Below are 13,734 nucleotides of genomic sequence, written 5' to 3'. Positions count from 1 at the left end.
GTCATATGGGGAAAAAAATATGTTAATAGGTTGTATCACCATTGATCGTTCTGCTAAAGAGGGACATTTCAATCCAAAATTGTCTTTAGATATTACTTCCAAGTTTTTATAAATATCTGTCCTTAAATCTGATTTTGAAATTTCTAAAATGTAAGTCAATATTTCAGGACATCTCAGCTTCACACTAATAAACAGGAAAGACTGCAAAGTGAATATCTGTACAAATTTTCATTAACACTAACAGTGGTGAGCTACAGAACAGATTATATGACTCGAAAGCAACATTGTGTGAAATGCCAATTCATGATTTAGCATGGGCCACCAGCATGGAGTGATTGAGTTGGGTTTAACTCTGCTTTTAACATTATTCCAGTTATATCACGGCGTGTCAGCTTAATGTGGTAGGAAAGCCCGAAGTGATGCAGGTCTCGGATGTTGACCACTTTGGTGAAACCCACATGTAAGGGTATGGTGCTGACAAAGCTAGAAACATAATTGGTGCGAACCAGGATTCGAACCCACAATCACAGGGTTATGGCGTGCCCAAGGGACGCAACTCTGCACAGTGAATTGCGGCGCCTTAGACGACTGGGCCACCCGTGCCCCCCACCATGGAAGTACTGCATGAAAACATCAGTACTGGTAACATACATGCAAGTTATGATGTACCTTCAAGTCGATTAACTGTGATGTTGATACATTCATAGCATGATCATTATCTAGGTGGTCAACTGCAAAATAGCCACTAAAAATCCATCCTGATGTTCATAGGGCCCAACGTTGTCTATATCCTGACGATTGTATGAAACATGGCTAAATGAGTGCAGCATCACAAATATGAACATAACCTCCACCTTGTTTTCTCTTAAGGAGCAAGAGTCCCCCCAACAGTGGAAACACCACCAGATGAAAAAACATCTTGTCTGCCAAAGCACTTGCCATGTCAACTGGACCAATCCACATTCTAGTATTTGAAGGGATGACGATTATTTCATAATTGCAGGCAACCATTCCAGATGCACCAACTGCTCGATACCCAATGGTGACTACTGACATTCTCGTCCCACTTTGTGCTGGTATCATGAAACCAAAGAAAACTTCTGACCTTGGTTGATATATTACTGATCATAAAAAACAAGACATCATAAACCAGTGAATGACAAATGTTTTATTTTATTTGTCTCGTAACTGCCCAATCATTGGACATCGATTTACAATTCTGATACTGATCTCTTGACCAAAATGATATATTACTAAAGCAGCACCTCAAATGTGTAAAAGAGCAAAACAGATGTCTAACTTTGATAACTAAAGCACTTTTAATCAAAAGGAAAATACGTCAACTTGAGTTTTTTCGCCAATAAATTAGCTGTCAAATAATCCTTTTTTTTGTGAACAATATTCAAAGGTTACTGTCATGGTAGAATCAATACATTAGAAATCTGCACATTTTCTACCTCAAGGGTTTAAGAAATTCATTTGTTCTAATCTCTTAAAGTTTGCAGCTAACACGGGAAATAATGAGATTAAATGCTAACCGAAAGTGCAAAACCATGCAGCCATAATGTATTTAGTGAATGCTGCCCCTCTTGCAAACAGCAGTAGCACCATCATTTGGTGGCTACACTGACAGAAGATTGTCACTCTTACTAAAATGGCTTATTCAGGTGACAAGTTCTGGCATTAACAGTCAAAAACAAATTTGTGCTGGCTCGGACCAGGCTGGTCAAATGGCTTGGTTTGAGATCGGTCACTCACAAACAGGTCCCCTTGTCTCTCATCCAATCACAAAAACATCTCAACACAATGACACTGTAGTCTGCATCAGCCACATAGCACAGAAGAGTCTTATCAATCATCTCGTTTTTACAGCAATGTACTCAATTTTGAGGGAATTGTCCATGGCTCCAGAATTTCCAACCAGGATATGTTTGTAGAAAATAATGTGGATGAAGACTTGATGAAAATGACTGGTCGGTGACTGACTGTCTCTCTTGTTGACAAGGAAGGTACGGTAGGTTTGATGAACAAGTCAATCCCTGGAGTAGCAATAATGCATTTTCCCAATGTTTTATGTTTCCTCAGGGAGCAATACACCTGCACCAAGCTAGAGCCATGTTGGTTTCGTTATCGCATGCGTCATTTGGGATTTCACAAAACTAAGACTGCACACCCACTCGCTGAAAACAGAAAATGGTTGATTTCTCATAAGGAACTTTCAACAAGATTTTTTACAGTAAATATAACACACAATGTTAAATATTTGTATCAACAGCAGCTTCTGTTCAATCTTTTTTTCCAAAAGATTTGTAACCAACATACCCTGTTTGTCTGGCCTCTGCGATCCATGGATGCATTGTAGTCATACTCAACCCACCCTTGATTTCTTCGACCACCCCTGGCATATCCTCTTCCACCTACAAAATAATCATAGTTTTAACAGAACAGACACCAAAATTGTCTTACTCCACACCTAATGCCATATGAAATATTAAGACTGAATACATCCAAATAGCAAACCTTTCATTATCTTAAGTCTCGGTGTAAAAAGCATATCTCACCTCCATAACCGCCACCTCCTCCGTATCCTCCATAACCGCCACCTCGGCCTCTGCCACGAGGACCCCCACGGAAACCACCCCTGAACCCGCCACGGCCACGCCAGTTTCGACGGAAGTTTTCAGAAACTCCAAACGTCTCAGCATTGAGTTTTCTCTCCTCTCTCCAACTCATTCTGGCATTACTGCAGATAAGAACCAAAGCTTGCAGAAAATTATTGAAATAACATAAGTCTGCAATTTTAGCCCAAGGTTCAAAGCCAGGCACAGACTTATTTACGACATTTTAGACGGAACTGAATTCATTACTTAAACCGTCATTATTTTTCAAACAGATTCAGAAAGCAATTTAAGACGTAACACATACCCTTTAGCTCTCTCTGTTGCTTCACAACTGATGTTATCAAAGAAGGATTTTGTCTTATCATAAAAGACAGCCTCATCTTCCTCAATCACTTCACCAGGCTCTTCAGCACCTTCTTCCTTCTTTTCTTCTTTGTTGTCACCATTCACTACCTTCTCATCAGCTGGAACAAAGAAACACAGGTGGGAGTGTTAATGTGGATATGTTTCTACAACCTAATGAGGCTTACATTATTTGTTACTTCAGACTGTGATAAAATATTAGCCTTCATTATAGCTTTTGCAGTAAGTAAGCTTAACACATATCAGTAATATATTGGCCATAAAATATTGTTTATTCAACATCAGGTACAAAGTAATTACAGTATACCTGATTTAACTGATGGCCCATTGGCCTGTGGGCAGTTAATATTACAAAGGACTTGCCGAAACGTAAAGTACATGACTGGCTAGTCAAAATTTCACCCCTTCTGTGTATGTTAAATTTATTTTTTTTATTGCTCGTGAATCATTTAATTTCGATGAGAAAATATTTAATAGGGTGAATGAGGTCAAATGGTTAACTCAAAGAAAGATATGTCAATCATCTCAGGAGAATGACAACTGACCACCATATTGTAATGCTGTGTAACATCTTTATTTGCCCATAAATAACCACAAAAATGAGGCAAATGGAAGCAAAGGCATTCTAGGCATTCTAGGCATTCTAGGGGTGAGGAGTTCTAAATTTTCAGGGCCCCACTAGGTGGCTCTGTGACCTCAGGTTCGGCCTCTTTGTGGCCTCCACCATTTAGTTGTTGGCCGGTAAGTTCGGAGAAAGGCCAGTAACTTTTAAAAGGAGCAATCCCTGCTGGCTACATACAAATCTGTTACCTGAGTAGACACCCTTATGTGACACCTTTTTAAATGTATCACTGATGTGGAATTTACATATTGTCTTACATATTGTCAACTTTTTCTTAAGTTCTTCCTCAATCTTGTCCTTGTCAAACTGTGCATTGGCACTCTCAAAATCGTATTCCGCATCAAACTTGAGTGGTGTTTTAGGCTGGCCAGGTCTTCCTCTGTTTCCACCAGTGCCCCTCGGTGCTCCCCTTGGTCCACCTCTTGGCCCACCGCCTGCACCCCGGTATGGCGGACCATTCGCTTGTCCTCTTGGTGGACCACTGCCACCTAAATAGGTCAGTAGGAGTTTCACTCACAAATCATGCAAGAAAGTGTGTGTGCCTAAAGATGAGAATTACTTTTCAGAATTTGAATATTTTTCTAAAGCATTTACATTGTTTTCCATAACAATGTATTTATACAAATATAATATGACAGCTTGACCAAAGTTTAATGGAAACAAGGCAAAAAATGAGCAGGGTTCTCTAATACCCCCAACTTCGACTCCCAACACATATCTATTGTTTGTTTCATTCTGTTTAATGCTGCACTCAACAATATTCAAGCTATATGACGGTGGTCTGTAAACAATCAAGTCTGGACCAGACAATCCAGTGATTGAGCATCAATCCACACAACCAAGTCAGCGACCCTGACCACCAAATCCTGTCTATATATCTTATTGAAATCACACTTTGCACTGCACCTCTCCTATTTGTATAGAAACTGTACCCACAATTGGAAAAAGTCTGTGAAGTAGTTTTCAAGTTATAGGTTGCACAAATGTTGATCTACCTTACTACGTTAAGGAGTAATGCAGGAAAAGTAAAAAAATAAAAATAAAATTTGGACAGAATTATGACAAGGTTTAACATGTATTTAAAGAATTTTATTGTAAATAAATAACCCTAAATAACATTTTCTTTGGATATGCTTATTGAACATTGCATTTTGTGCAATAGACAGTTTCATGTCTCGGAGCTCACTTTGTTGCATTCCCAGAATAAATGTATAACATTTACCCTCTACGTACACCATTTTAATAAAAGAGCTTAACATATTGTTATTTTTGTACTCACCTCTGTTGCCTCGTCCCCTGGAGTAAGTAGCTGAAACAGGTTTATTTTGATAGTTGCCATCGGCCTCTCGATCTCTTCCACCACCACCACCACCTCCACCCCTACCTCGCCTATTATCATAGCGATGTTCATAGCGGTGGTCATTCCGATGCTCGTTTTGTTCACGTGATTTGTGCTGATTCTGTTGAGGAGCTGATACTGGCACTTTATCAATACTTGATACACTTCCAGTTGTGGACGACACTTGTGTTCCTTGGTCCGATGTTGGGGACTTGCGGTTTGGAGGAGGAGTTGGTCCACGAGAACCTAGAACATCAAATCAATGTAGATGTATAATAACAGTTGGATTTTAGCCTCTCATCCCAAGCCTGAGTTAAGTAAAAGTTAAGTAAAAGTAAAAGTTCAGTCGTGATAGCTCAGCTAGTAATAAGTAATAATCCATATACTAACACTAAAATCTACTAAAATGGTGTCAAGAAACAAGCTCGGGATAGTTGACTCAAACATTAATGCATAAACTGCAATAAACCTATTGTCACATATAGGACAGACTTAATAAAATAGACATTGAATAGAATATGATGTATGCAATGAGGACATTTTTCAATTCACAAATGTGCAAGAACTTAAATATGAAATATGTATCAAAGCTTTACATTTAGTACATCTTTGCAATTCTGACATTTAACATGGTGATAAGAGTATGATGAATTTGTACAAAAATTAAAAATTTCAAATTTCATGTACTTATATTCCCAGAACTCATGCACTTGTTACATATAATCAAGACATGTTCGACCACAACCATTATTGACAACCAGCAAATATAAACAGGGGGTAAATTTTAGGTCAAACCTTTGTAAACACGGATCAGTGCATATTGGCATTATCATATACAGGTGAGGCATGCAATGATCTTCATCAATAACTTAGTAAACTGGAAACAGTTGAATCATTATTGGAACTGTGCTTGTTGCAGTGAAATTTTTTATTGATCATTATTAAATTTGCATAACAGTAGTAATAAAGTATGTTACGTGCAGATAGCTATTAAACATTAAATACGGATTTCAGCTTGCAGACATAGCCTTAATACAATCCAGCAGAGACAATTCAATTAATTAAATAGAATAGAAATTATATACAAAGTTATATTAAGTTAAATTTTGATGAAACTGTTATAGAAAATTGCAGTACAAAACATTTTCCTTTACTTAGGTAAATAGAAAAAATTCAATTTACTCAAGTAATAAAAGAGCTGTAAATATTTTTTTTAAATATGAATGTGTACTCCATAAATATCATTCATTTGTATTCATAAGATTTATATAAAAAAGCACAACATATTTTAAGATGATGAAAACTGCATCTGGTTAATTGCTGTGATATATAGGAACTGTATATTGCAAGCATGACAAGGTACTGATATCGAGCACGATTGGGTGGGCAGCTCAAACAGGAACTGTTAGTGGAGTTACCAGATTTCCTGACAGGCTGCCAAGGGCTTACTTGAACCCCCTGATCCATAGTTGGGGACACTCGGTTAAGAGTAGGAGTGGGCCCACGGGAACCTGACAAAACCACAACGTCGCCATAACTTCACACACATTTCTTGAAAGTTTCACAAAAAAGAAACAACTATGTCACATTTGAATTAACAAGTTCCATGTTGAAGGGTGTTAAAGGAACATAACAAATCCCTCAGGGCTGTCTGTCAACTCAATATCATGTAACTTCTATCAATGTGTTACGGCACCATATTCTTTTGAACATATTTTACATGTAATTCATATGGCTCCAATAGTATGAAGAAATTTTTACAAACCTGTAGAGGTTATGAATTCTCTGATAAAATCCTCCTTGGGGCACCTATTGCATTTTCCTTGCTCAAGAAAATCTACATGACATAGTTGTAAACATTTTCCTTAATAAAAAATGTTATCACACAAAAATCTTCGTTTCTGTATGATATACGACCACTCTTACGGGGCCTCACCCTCCACGGCGGGTCACGCCAGGGGGAGCAACTCTCACCCAAATCACTTTCCATATGTCTAATGCTGACGGAATGTGGGGAGGTGGGTGGCCTTGCCCCAAGGAGGATTTCATCAGAGAATTCATAACCTCTACAGGTTTGTAAAATTCTCTTTCAGATTAAATCCTCCTTGGGGCACCTATTGCATCAAGATAGACTCCTAAAGATAATTATAGGAAGTGGCATCCGTCAGCAACAGGCGTAAACAAATACATCGTATTTGATTATTCAACAGAATAAAATAGAGTTCAATAAATGGAACCAACCTTATCGTGAGGCACCACCGTCGAGAGGCGGGGCTAGAGACAGGATGATATAGGGGCGTAGATCATGAGAGACTATAACCTGCGCTGAGCTAGGCCAGGGAGTCCCCGAGGATCGAAGGAGTGCGTGTGCAAATACAAGTATTATCGAGTAGTAAGGACTGATATTTATCAACTGCAGAAGATAAAGTCCGGACCATTACTGAGCAGTATAACCGGAGGACGGTCTAAAATCTCGAAGGCTCAATCGGCTAGAGATGTAGAACTTTGCCCAGTTCGGAGAACTGCTCTAACCGAATGAGCCTTCAACCTGGTAGGGGGGTCCCTGCCTTGAAGCGTGTACACAGTACAAATGGTTGACACTATCCACCTTGAGATAGATTGTTTGCTCACAGGTGAGCCAGCCTTCCTACCGCTGTAACAGCAAAATAGTTGGTTATCCTTACGGATACCCTTAGTTCTGCTGATATAGGCCTTGAGGGTCCTGCGGACATCCAAGACATGAGCATGTCTTGCAGTGGTCCCCGACAAGGAAGGCTGTGAAAGAGCAGGTAGCTCAATAGGAGCCGTCACGTGGAAGGCGTGTGCGACCTTAGGACGGTAAGAGTCAGGCAGCTGAATACTGACCCTGTCCAAGACAGTTAGTTCGGGATCGGCTGACATTGCATGAATGTCTCCTACCCGTCTGCCGGACGTTTCCGCCACAAGGAACGCTGTCTTCCAGCTCAACAGCTGAAGAGAGAGAGACGACAGATCCCGAAAGGAAGGACCGGACAGCAAATCAAGAACGATTGACAAGTCCCAAGGGGGACTGATCCGCCGGACAGGCGGTCGGATCCTGTCCACACCTGCTAAAAAGCGCTGCACTAATGGGTGTGCACCCAGAAGTGCCCCGTCTACAGGGACGTGAAAAGCTGCGATAGCTGTAGAGTACCCCCGGACTGTCGATGCGGCCAGGCCGTCATCTTGTTGTGACTGGAGGAACTCAAGCACGGCTACGAGATCTGCAGAAAAGGGATCTGCAATCCCTCTATCGACACACCAGTGCACATAGCAGGCCCATCTATCCTCGTACTGAACGTTTGTCGAATCCCTCCGCGAAGCTAGTATTGTGTCTGCAACTCATGCAGGAATACCGCTCTTCTGGGATTCGGGTGGAGTGCCCCGTTCTGGGATAGGAGGTCTGGTCGTAAAGGTAATAGAACAGGAGGCTGAGCCAGAAACCTGAGAATTACTGGAAACCAACTCTGCGCCGACCAAAGGGGTGCCAGGAGCACAAACATCCGCGCAGGCTGAGTGGCTAGCTGAGACAGGACCTTGGAAATCAGAGGTACTGGTGGGAATGCCCACAGAACTCTGTCCGTCCAATCTAGCTGGAAGGCGTCCGGTGCCACCGACCTCGGGTCGGGAGGTCGGGGACTCCGGAGCAGAACGTTGGTCTCTGGTGATTCCCCCCCCAGACGCAAACAGATCCACCTGGAACGACCCGTATAACAGGGAGATAATCCAGAATATCCCCGGGTCGAGCCTCCACTCGTGAGGAGCAAGGATCTGGCGAGACAGAGCGTCCGCACGGACGTTGTCCACTCCCGGGAGATAAACAGGTAGCACCCTGAAATCGGGAGAGTCGCACCATAGTAGGAACTGCCACGTCTCTTGGAGATTCTGAGTTTGGCTCAGAAATGATTTCTTGAGATTGACTATCCACCCTAGAGTGATCAGAATGTCTATGTCTTCTTGTGTAGCTATCTGACTCAGGGATTGCAATAGAGCTCTTAGTAACCAGTCGTCGAGGTACTGATGGCAGAACCGACCTTTCGACCTGGCCACTTGGGCAGGAATCAACATCAGCTTGGTGAACACCCTTGGGGCCGTGGAGATCCCGAATGGTAGAATCCTAAACTGACAACACCTCCCGTCGAAAGAAAACCTCAGGTATTTCTTGAACTCGGGGTGTATGGGTATTGATGTTAGCCATTCTCCTCTCGACAGCTGAAATCACTGAAGGACAGTACCTCTATAAGTTTGTTCAGCCTTCTCAGATTGAGAATAGGCCTGAACCCTCAGGCTGTATGATATAACAAAACCCAAAGCCGTTTCTAATGGCCTTGGTGTTACATGTATCAGACCGTGGAACTACAATATGGACGCCATTACGGTCATTTGAATTCAAATGTACCGTACATGTGGCGTATAATTACAACTCTAACTTTACAATGCCAGGTATTACGCCTTTGCAATGAAAGAAAAGTACCATACATACAGTTTGGTCAGCCATGGTTCTTGTCGAACGATAGATACTCTTATTTATCTTGTGTTGAAAAAACAGCACGTCTGTCTTATACAGATGACATGAGGAAAGTGATTTGGGTGAGAGTTGCTCCACCTGGCGTGACGCGCCGTGGAGGGTGAGGCCCCGTAAGGGTGGTCGTATATCATACAAAAACGAAGTTTTTTGTGTGGTAACATTTTTTATTAAGGAAAATGGTTAGAACTATGTCATGTAGATTTTCTTGAGCAAGGAAAATGCAATAGGTGCCCCAAGGAGGATTTAATCTGAAAGAGAATTTTGGATCCCAGACAACGACTTTTGAATGAACACTGCCGGTTGGCTTAATATTGTTAAAAAGTACAGTCTGCCTGTGGGACATACATGTAGCTTCCTATCTCTTGGTGTAATGGTAACATCTAAATGCTTTCATGCAGGGATTAGGTACTGATGGGAGAGGGACGGCAATCAGTTTTCAGCCCTAAAAATGTAAATACCTATTTCAATTCATTCTTTAAGACTATCATCTATGTAGTGCAGTACATGATTAGAAAAAGAAAGAGGAGTGCATGCTGACTAGGCTACATTCTAAATCTACATCTGAAGATATGGATCTTTCGACCATAAGAAAACACCAGGTCATCACAGGATGTTCAAAGGCTTCATCAAGAACTTTTGCTGACCACTGATCAAACAGAAATGAGGTTGATTAATAATAGTCACTATCATCCCCTACTAATCTTGAATGTCACAATGATGAAGGTTGGCAAGATCATTGAAAAGATCTTAAATCAAGCCTTGAGCATGTTGATGAAATGACCGAATGAATGTCACAAAAATAATTATATTACCTGGGCCCCCTGACTGGGACAGTCCTCCAAAGCCCTGACTAGCTGCACTACTTTGTTGACCATATTGCCCATACAGTTGGGGACCACCAAAGGGTTGATAGGTTGGCGCACCAAAACACGTCTGTGCATGTGAACCGCCCCCTGCAGGCTGTGAAGACTGAAATGTATGTTATTAAACACATAAGTTTGACAAGAGTTTAATCAATGAATATAATGAAAACTGAATGGTTAAAAAGAAATCCCATATAGTAATGAAAGACCACCTCCCATGTAGTAACTGTTAAGAATGACCATAAACAAAAAAGTCGAGCAAGTAAATATTACTCTTAAAGACAGGACAAAACATAACATAGAAGCCGTAGTAGCAATAACGACAGGATTAGCTAAAAGAAAATTTACGCGATTGTGTCTTCATACAAGCCCATGATTCAATCATGAATTCCATGAATGTTAATTTGGATGATTTGCCAAGTAAAGACTTTCTGGAGATTCAAACAAAGGATATAAATTCTGTCAAACAATTTTATGTCCATGATATCTACAAACCTTTACAATAGCTGGATCCTGTGGTAACCCTTGTGAAAGTGGTTTAGGTGGTTCACAAACATGAAGATCCTTGATATCACTTCCTCGAAAAATAATGTACTCAAAAATTTCATCCCGCGGAGGAACCGGTCTATCAGTTGGTCTATCTTCTGTTCCAAAAGACCTCACTGAAAAAGACAAGCCAAGCCATCAATCAATCGATATCACGAGTTTTCCTCAAGAGTGCATGGTAATCTACTTATCAAGTCATTATTTAATCTATTGTTTAAACATTATAAACACATTACCCTGTACTCACTCTCCTATAACAACTGGCATGTCCACCAGCTCCCTCTTAATTATGCATATCAATCTTGTCACAATTGGCTTAATTTTGAATGATATACTTCATTTGTAGGCATATATGTCACGTACTCCCACTCGTCATTCACTTGATGAGTGAGTTGGGTTTAACGCCGCTTTTAACAATTTTCAAGTTATATCACAGCGTATCAGCTTCATGTGGGAGGAATGCCCGAAGTGATGCAAGTCTCAGACTTTTACCACATCGGTGAAAGCCACGAGCACGGGTATGGTGCTGACAAACCTAGAAACAAAATTGGGGCAAACCGGAATTCGAACCCACAATCATAGGTTTCTGGCGTGCCCAAGGGACGCAACTCTGCACAGCAAATAGCAGTGCCCCGTGCCCCCGGAAGGGACAAGAAGTAGCCCTGAAACAGTTTGTATGTATCATAACAAAGTTGTTGTCCATAATACTCCATGTCATCAGGATTTTACACAAAGAAATATGCATCCAGTACTAATAAATGGATGCAGAAACAAAATATAGTGTGTCCCTTGGGACGCACAGTAATATTAATCGTACCAAATTCTTGGGTCAGGTAATTCATATAACAAAGTCATCAACTGCCACTAGGTTCTTAGCCTGGACTTGCAGATTGGATAAGACTTCTGCTCATATCCCACCTCAAAAATATAGATTATTTAAAGGATTGAATGGCACTATTGACATATACAACTTTTGGAGGGGGGCAGAAGTCTTTCTGCAGATTGTACAGCTTAGGAACTCAGGGCAAATTCAGTGAGTCCGTTAGCTGGAGCTCTTTCCCCCCCACTCCCAATCTTTTCAGTACAATTTAGTCATTACATATGGACTGTCATACATTAGTCATATGAGTTCTGCTAGTACAAGACTTGACTCCTGCTTCTTGTTTTAAATAGGCCAGCATTATTTGTGTATCCTTGCTCATTGTCTTTCTGCAAATAATTGAATAATGTTCATAATCAAAATACATCATTGCCAAATCAAAAGTAATCAATGGATTCTGGCCTTTCAGATGCGAAATCAAAAGACTAGACTATATATTTACATCACAATAAAATATGTCTGAAGCAATACAATTTACAGTGACTAGTATGAAAACAAGATCTGGCCACATGATACTAATGCGTAGCGTTAAAGTGCATCCATCTGATTCAATACCTGTTAGAACCAGAACCTTCAAACCATACAACTTTGTCTTTTGCAACCTGCAGGAGATAATTTGACATTTCGACATTGTTTCTTTAATTTGTATCGTAAGAAACAAACATGGCATGTATTTTGTACAATGATATTCAGCTAATGCCACTACTCCTTTGCACACGTAGAAGTGCATCCATAATACATCTAAATACTGATAAATATGATAACAATGTATGATGTAAACAAAAGTCAAAACTGACATCTCCCGAAGTATGCTAACTAGACCATACGCTTTCGGAAAATAAAAGTGACAATGTATTTAACGTACGAACCATTTCCATTAGAAACATACTGAGAATGTTATACACATAACATACCAAAATAACATCACGAAATAGTGTTTATTTCACTTCGGTTCTCACCTTTGGCAAGTGCAACCGTAGACTCGTTGGGATCAATAGTATACAAAATACCCTCATAGCGTATTTCTGCTTTCGAAATTAGGCTTATTCTACTGCCTAAGTATGGTATTCCCCCACTCATGGTGAATACCTCTACAAAGGCTTGGCGATTAGGAGGATGGCTACTGATTCGAACACCACTGTGATTGTTTAGTGGTTCTTCTGAAAAAGATGGCGTTAATATTTTGAATCCACCAGAGGGCGCCAGGAGTGTACTACTTCCGCTGTAAACCGGAAATATGTTTTTGCAGTACTTCTCTTTTCGCTCACATGGGTTGCGTATTTGTTTGATGAAAATCAGTGGTTAAAAGGGTAATCCAACATTTTCAAACTAACCTGGTTTTTTTTATGATTCTCTTCCTGAATATTTTATAGAGTGATAATCAAGTCCATAGAAAAATATTAATAAGTAGATCTACGTAAAATACAAATGAAAATGTAAATAAATTTGCTGTTTACTTATAAATAATGATCGATTTATCTTCGTGTATACAACCTGTTTCTGACAGGTCTTTTTATTGCTAGTTGTGAGTGAATATCCATGCTATTCAAATTATCAATAATAGAAATTCCTTGTGTAATCTCTACATTTTAAGAATAATACATAAATGTAAACAAATTTCAAGTACTGTTTGGAAAACAAATATGTCGTAGTTTACGCTATTTTCACCAAAGATAGAGACACACTTTCTAAATATAGGTACTGGATATGGTGAGCAATGATCCTCGAAGAAAGTATATTCAAGATCGTAAACTCCTTAATCCATTCTAAAGACCTAGGGTACAAAAACACATTATATAATCCAGCTGTGTTATGTAGGGATCACGATCAGTGTATTGTAGCAGCCAGTATGTGCATGTCACTCCATCCAACAGATCACACCCTGTCTATTATCTTGCTGTGTATTCACAGGGCTCTTTTGATCCTTAATTTCAGCTCAAGTTGTGGTGATTTA

The 13,734-nt window shown here is 40.2% G+C and overlaps 1 protein-coding gene across 2 annotated transcripts; it reads right to left on the bottom strand.

The window, feature by feature from the left end:
- Positions 1-1,147: 1,147 nt before the first annotated feature.
- On the bottom strand, positions 1,148-12,991 carry LOC124113021 (protein LSM14 homolog B-like). Of its 2 annotated transcripts, XM_046473258.2 has the most exons (10): positions 12,740-12,991; positions 10,850-11,016; positions 10,304-10,460; positions 6,364-6,456; positions 4,886-5,191; positions 3,864-4,094; positions 2,926-3,085; positions 2,562-2,743; positions 2,323-2,417; positions 1,148-2,180 (listed from the first exon to the last, which is right to left on the bottom strand). In XM_046473258.2, exons 1-10 carry the CDS (start codon positions 12,858-12,860, stop codon positions 2,160-2,162), a joined length of 1,533 nt encoding a protein of 510 aa, XP_046329214.1. In that variant the 5' UTR covers positions 12,861-12,991; the 3' UTR covers positions 1,148-2,159. The 2 variants fall into 2 exon arrangements, with proteins under 2 accessions (XP_046329214.1, XP_046329215.1); XM_046473259.2 differs by lacking the exon at positions 6,364-6,456 and having other exon boundaries at positions 12,740-12,990.
- Positions 12,992-13,734: the final 743 nt, after the last annotated feature.

The sequence above is a fragment of the Haliotis rufescens genome, unplaced genomic scaffold (genome assembly GCF_023055435.1).
Source record: "Haliotis rufescens isolate VD_foot unplaced genomic scaffold, xgHalRufe1.0.p SCAF_19, whole genome shotgun sequence".
Classification (NCBI taxonomy): Eukaryota; Metazoa; Mollusca; class Gastropoda; order Lepetellida; family Haliotidae; genus Haliotis; species Haliotis rufescens.
This window is presented reverse-complemented; position numbering and strand designations above follow the sequence as displayed.